General features: G+C 36.6%; 1 protein-coding gene across 2 annotated transcripts in view; it reads left to right on the top strand.

Annotated features, from left to right (window-relative positions):
* Window positions 1–6,848, top strand: part of SLC25A12 (solute carrier family 25 (aspartate/glutamate carrier), member 12) — a 104,422-nt gene that overhangs the window by 33,421 nt on the left and 64,153 nt on the right. Inside the window, exon 4 of one of the 2 annotated variants that reach the window (XM_012650768.1) lies at window positions 858–973. The exons of the other annotated variant lie outside the window; for it this stretch is intronic. Coding sequence (XP_012506222.1) covers window positions 858–973 — 116 coding nt within the window. The remainder of the gene's footprint in view (window positions 1–857; window positions 974–6,848) is intronic. 2 annotated transcript variants of the gene reach the window in all.

Here is a 6,848-nt window from a genome sequence, read left to right as displayed (position 1 = left end):
GTATGTATCTCTAAAAGATAAGAACTCTTAACAGTAAAAATAAAACAAAACAAAAAACTCTCTTAAAAACATTAACATTGATTTCTTAATATCATTAAGTATTTGTGTTATACCAGCATTTCCATTTCCCTGATTGTCTTATAAATTAAAAAATTGTCTTTTACTTTGTTTAAATTGGAATCCAAATAAGGCTGTACATTGAAATTAATTGTTATACCTCTTAAGTCTTTTGAAATCAAGGTTCCCCTTCTTTAAAAATTATTATTATTTTTGCAACTACAGAATGTTTATCTTGTAGTTTCCTACAGTCCACAATTTCTGTGGTGGTGAACATGTTCTTTTTGTTCATTGTATTTTCCGTAAATTGGTGATTAGATGTAGATCAGTGGTTTTCAACAGGGACAATTTTGCTTTCCAGGGGACATTTGGCAATGTCTGGAGACATTTTTGGTCATCACAACTGGGATATGCTGTTGGCATCTAGTGAGTAGAGTCTAGGGATGTTGCTAAACATGCTTCAATGCACAGAGAGCCCCGCAACAAAGAATTATCCAACTTAAAATGTCAACAGCGCTGAGGTTGAGAAGCTCTGGTCAGATTCAGGTTTAATTAGTTTTGGTCTGATTCTCTTTTTGTAATGATAGAGGCTATTGATTATTGCCCAGGTTCAGGAATTTGTCACCATAGAGGCTTACAAAAGGGTAATATTCTAATGAATCCTTTTTCCTCCCTCCATCCCTCCTTGCTTCCTTCCTTCTCAGATTACCATGAGCTACAGTTCATACTGTAAAGGCAGATTAAATGCCTGATGCTTTTCCTTTCTTTACCAGCCAATAACATTTTGTATTTTCTTCCAGGTTGATCTCCTATCAAGAGTTTTTGGCATTTGAATCTGTTTTATGTGCTCCAGATTCCATGTTCATAGTGGCTTTCCAATTGTTTGACAAGAGTGGAAATGGAGAGGTGACATTTGGTAAGGGAAAAAGAAGATTATAAGTGATAAGTCAAGTTAGTGATGCCGGCCCAGTGTTTAATTGCTAAATCTAGTCACTGAATATAGAGTGCTGCTTATTTAGGGCCTAATCAATCAGTGAAGTATTAGTTTCCCAAAAAGATTTACACAGATGTAAGTGGTTTTATTTTCTTCAAAGCATTAGCCTATTGCCATAGATTAAGAAATCTAGGAATGCTATTGCTTAGCTCATTGTGTCATTGATACTTTCACATTCCTAAAACAGGTGGTGTAAAATTTTCTTGTTCTGAGCCAGGCTGGGAAAATTCTTTATTAAATAGATCAAGAACAATATGAAATGGTCTTCTCATTCTCTCTCTCTCTCTTTTTATTTTTTATTGCCTGTTTTTTTTTTTGAAATGGGGTCTCACCATGTTGCCCAGGCTGGTCTCCAACTCTTGGGCTTAAGCAATCCTCTGCCTCAGCCTCCCAAGTAGCTGGGGCTACAGGCATGTGCCACTGCATTTGGCTACTCTCATTCTTTAAAAGATTTTTGGATAGGGAGTTCAGAGCTTCTCTGTAGCATCTTTGGAAAATTGCTATGATGTCATTTTAATACAAAGAATGGGAATGAAGGAGGAAATTAACCAAGATTAGTGTTTTCTGAACCCCATTTTAGATTTTGGTTTTAGGAAACAAGGCTAGAATGTTACAATTGCCATCTGAGTTGAATGTAGAAATTGATTAAAATCCTTTGGTAGACACATAATCTAACACGTTATTGATGTCTCACAAGTGTATATAGTAGGATTTTTATTTGTAACCATGTATTTTTAAAGATGCTTATTTGTAGAAATTAGTTCATGTTTAGTGAAAGTACTAGCTAATTTTCCTGCAACAGTCTCTTCAATAAAAACAATGTAGTTTTTTCAAGGACCTTGAGGCCCCTTACCTTTTTTGAATATTTGAAATTTTTTTATTGTGGTAAAAAACATATAAAATTTACCAACTTAGCCATTTTTAAGTGTACAGTTTGGTAGTGTTAGGTACATTCACAATGCTCTGACACAGATCTCCAGAACTTTTTCATCTTGCAAAACTGAACTTGAGCCCCTTTTATGGTGTGAATTGGCACAAATATTTGTAGGGAAACCCTTGAAAATCAGGCTTTCCCTAAAAAACAGTGCTAAATATTTATTCACTATAAAACAGATGTCCTTTAGTTGAGGAAGGAAGAAGGAAGAAGTATCACTGTAATGGGAAAGAATAGTGAGAAGGAACAAGTAAATCAGAACAATCAGCGATGCCTTGGCTGTAACCTTGGTGGGCACATTTTTTTAACTTGGCATTGATTGTTCCCTTCCTTCTCCCCATTGACTGAATTATCTTCTGTATGAGAAGACTTTCCTAAATAAGTACTATGCAGAACTCTTTAAATTTCTGCATGTGTCTTGGCACTCTCAGTGCTTTGGAGCAAGCTTTGGCCATTTTGCCTCCTGAAGAGTGATTTTCCTCAGAAACACCTACATTCTCTAGTTTAAAGCACAAAACCTCTGTCAGTCTCATCAGTTAGCATTAACCATGTCCTGCTAATAATGATGCATTTTCCATTTTCAGTGGGTATCACACGTGCTCTCATGTCTCACAAATGTGTTGCAGAAATTCTCGGGAAATAACTCGAAACAAATGTCTGAGTTAGTGATAGTGACCTGTGTTTATATCATGTGTGCATTAAGATTTAGACCTCAAAACCAAATTCTAGTTCATTTTGTCCCTTGACCTTGATATCATGATTCTTTGTGTCTCCTCCATTTAATTGCCTTTCCCAACTTCTATTTTTAAAAATGTCACTCAAGTCACTTCATCCACCAGACTAAAGATGCATGCCATTGTTAATTAGTAGATTAAAATGGGTGTAGGAAGTAGCTTAGTGGCTTATATATACCTTATTTCATGTAAATGAAAGCTTATAGTCATTAGATCTCAACGTTAGCATTTTAGAGATCTTTTGTTTTGCTTTCAGACTATGATTTATGGGTTAGGATTTTAAGAAATATAATTAGGATTAAAAACAAAACAAATCAGTTTTAGTTTTCATAGCACTTGGTATAAACCGAAGAACATACGAACCCTCCAGGATATTGCTTTCATTCTTCTGCTCCATAATCTAGAGACAGGAAGATTCTTATGGAATAAGAAGCAACTGTACCCCTTTTGGCACTCTGTTCCTGGCGTCCCTGGCCAGCTGGATGGCTCTCTTGATTTATGGTAGACACATAATCTAACACATTATTGATGTCTCACAAGTGTATAAACTAGGATTTTTATTTATAACCATGTATTAGTCTTTAAAGATGCTTATTTGTAGAAATTAGTTTATGTTTAGCAAACTAATTCTGATTTTCCTCTTGATGGTGCTCACCTGCTTCCTAAGGACCTTGACCATTTCCCCTTCCTGCCCTGTCTCCCTAGCTTTAAGGATACATTTTTAGACAAATTTTTGTAACTAGACTAAAAGGAATCACAATAAAGGAAAGTTTAATTTTATATTTTTCAGAAAAAAGTATTTAAAACTATTATTTTTAGCAAATGCTATTTTACAAGATTTCTAAGGCCCACTTATTTCAGGCTGTATTTAAGACTTCAGAAGTTCTGCGTAAGGAAATAATTAACTTGGAGTTTATTTTTATAGGATTTTGGATCTGTTTTGAAGGTCAGTTTTTTATGTTTGTACTCAATAAAATGAATTGTGCTTATATATTTATAAACACATGTTTAGGTAAAAGGAAATTTTAGATCTATTCTAACTAGAGTTAAATCCTTTTCACCAAATGGCCTTCTGTTTTCTGTTTGGAGCTATTTAAATTATAATTTTCTCTTGTGCACATGAGGAGAGAAAGTTGGTAGACAATATTGGATGCAAGGTGCAGTGGAATGGTGAAAAACTATCATGCCATCAGTATCTCTCGTGGACTATGATGAAAATGTTATCTGTGTACTTGTATATATTGTTCTCATCTATGCTTTTGTTTTTATAGATATGCTTTTTATACACTTTGTATAATTTTTATACAAATTATATACTTAAACTGTGTGCATCTTTGCAAGTATTTATATGAATGGCAATAGTGAACAACATTTACTTGAGTGCTGGACAAGGTTTTTTTGTTGTTAGGGATGCCTCCACTCTGGGCGAGAGGACTTGAATTAAGGCCTTGGTCATCTATTTCAGAATGTGAAAGCTCAAGAAAGAGTTCTGGAGTTTTTAAAAGAGTGAATAAAACCATTAGTTAATTGTTTCCTCTTTGTTTCTTTAATAAAACTTCTAATGCATGCTGTGGATAATTACTTAATGGCTTGTGTATCTGTTGCTGTCAGGTAGCATGAGCCTTGGTAGAGGCCATTGCATGACTGGTGTGTACTAGATATAGTGTAAATTTGCCTTGGTCTCGCTGTTATCCACTAGTGTACTGGACATCCTGCTTGATAGAATTAGGTTGAGGTGACCTAGATAAGCAGTTATGCTACATTGTGTTGTCAGTGGCTGCCATGCATTTGTCCCAAGATGTAAGCATTCTTTAAAAAACCAACAAAACAATAAACCCTTATCTATTAACTAATGAGTATGAAACATGTTATATGTTCTGACTTCTCTATTAAAAACTCATCAATATTGTGTTCCCAAAAGTGTTTGCCTAGGAACGGGGTCTCTGCAAAGTGAACTTTTCCAAGGGTACATCCTCATCCCTTGACTGTGGAACCCTCAAAAAGCAGGGACTCCTTTTGATTTAGTACTGTGTTTGACCATTAATATGTGCAGCAAATAAAAATATGTTCCATTTGTGCCTCTGAAATAGACTCTTTTTCCCTAAAGGGAAGAATGATTGGGGTTGTTTAGGCATAACCACTGCTATTATTTAAATGGTCAGGAGATGGAAGTGTAGATATGAAAAATGTTGTACCTTTTCTCTGTGGAAACAAAGCTATCAACATGGAATAATACGAAATTCTGATAGTAATAAATGCTTAGTTTAATTTGATAGGAAGTAGAGCTTCACCCAAGGGTCCCGATTAAATCAGGAAGAATTTTTGAGATTTTTTTTTTCTTTGTATAGCTTTTAGACATTGCCGAGAAGATTTTTTGTTTTGTTTTGTTTTTTAATACTCAGGGCTATTAGAGTAGCTAAAGAGTTTGAGGTTAAAAAAAAGGACATGGTGTTACTCGTTTTTATGCCATTTGATGACAGACTGTTGAAGCATCTAGCTTCGATAATGCAGGTGCTCTCTAAATGTGAACTCATCTTTCCTGAGAAATGGACCTTTACATGTATTTGGCAGCAGGACTACTCTGTTGACTGATTGTATAGTAGTCCCTTCTGGAGGTAGGTAAAGGGCTAATAGAAATACTTTTCCCCAGAGAAACAGGAGGAGGTCACCCAGGAAACTAACGACCCCCATGGGAGTAGAACCAAGACTGAGTCTACATGCGATGTTGGTTGGGACTTCCTCTACAAGTTCCTGTTGTTGGTCTTTTTGTTGTTGTTGTTGTTTGTTTTTCTTTGTTTTCTTTTTTGGCTTCCTAGTTGTTCCTTCTCTTTCCCCCAATTTTTCCTTCACTGAAAAACTTTTCACTTCTCTAAGTCTCACCATTGTTTTTGTTCAGTTATATACAAGGATATTCACTGCTCATGGTGGGAGCCCTAAAAGCCTTTCTGACTTTACTTTAAGAACTGTGCAGGTGAAACTCAGCTATTGAGGAATTTTTTCCTCCTGACAATAAGAATGTTTGGTCTCAAGCCTATAAGTTGGAAGTAGTGGCTCCTGCTGGGCTGGAATCCTTGGAACAAGGATGTCGTTGGGCTGATGGTAGGTGGGCTGTGTCACAGGGCTGATGGCTTGTATACCTACAGGAGGAGTTCTCTGGCCACACCGTTGGTACAGCAGCTCCTTCCAGGCTCATTCATGGAACAGGCATGGTGGCAGTCTTGGAGAAGAGTGCCAGCCCCGGTCAGAGGTAATTTTGTACTGCAGAAAGGTGAACAAGATCAGTAGGAAGCTCCCATAAGAACCAGGGGAGGGATGAGGGTGGATGAGATGGGGAGACGCAGTGTGGGCTGCTGGGGAAATTAAAACCTCTGTTAAGACATATTTACATAATAGATATGCTTCAATGTGTATTTCATCTAGTCCAGTCATCATAAGTGACTGATACAGCTTAACTGACTAATGTTATACGTCTGTGAACATTTTTACTTAATCAAAGTTGTCACCATTACCTGCCCTCCTGACAAATCACTGTGCTCCTCTCCTTTGAGCAAAGAGAACATAACGACAGGCTACTTTTGTATCTGGCCCCAATTCCCTTTTCAGTCGAATTATACACCATCCCTTTCATAAGCCCATGCTCTGCAGGAAGTGAAAAAGTGGTCTATTGTTTTCTATATGCCAGAAAACAAATGGATTCCTGTTTCTCTTAGCAATGCCAACCTAGTACAAAACACTAGATCATGATCTTGTTGCCAATAAGATGTGACTGTCATATCCCTTTCTTCCAGGCCAAACCATGGCCACTTAAATAACACTCTGAAGGAGTGCTATTTAGAGCTAGAGATCCTTGTTTGCCACTGGAAAGATGGGATTCTCTCTTGGGGTGGGGGCACTTGCTATGCAGGTTCATTTAGATATATTGGGTATATCTGAGACTATTGATGTTCTCTTTCGTATCATGTAGGACCTGATAAAACTGAGTAAGACAAGAACATCAGCTATTTGAACTATTGCCTCATGCAAGTATAAACTCTCTAGTTCTGGACTTTTTTAATATGATTTTTTTTTATAAGCACATCCTGGTAAAAGTAAAGCGGTGATTATGAATTGGATTTCAGTAGTTCTACTA

Source organism: Propithecus coquereli, unplaced genomic scaffold (assembly GCF_000956105.1).
Source record: "Propithecus coquereli isolate 6110/MARCELLA unplaced genomic scaffold, Pcoq_1.0 Scaffold34, whole genome shotgun sequence".
In the NCBI taxonomy this organism is placed as follows: Eukaryota; Metazoa; Chordata; class Mammalia; order Primates; family Indriidae; genus Propithecus; species Propithecus coquereli.
The sequence above is the reverse complement of the archived record's forward strand: the minus strand, read 5'-3'. Positions and strand labels throughout refer to the sequence as shown.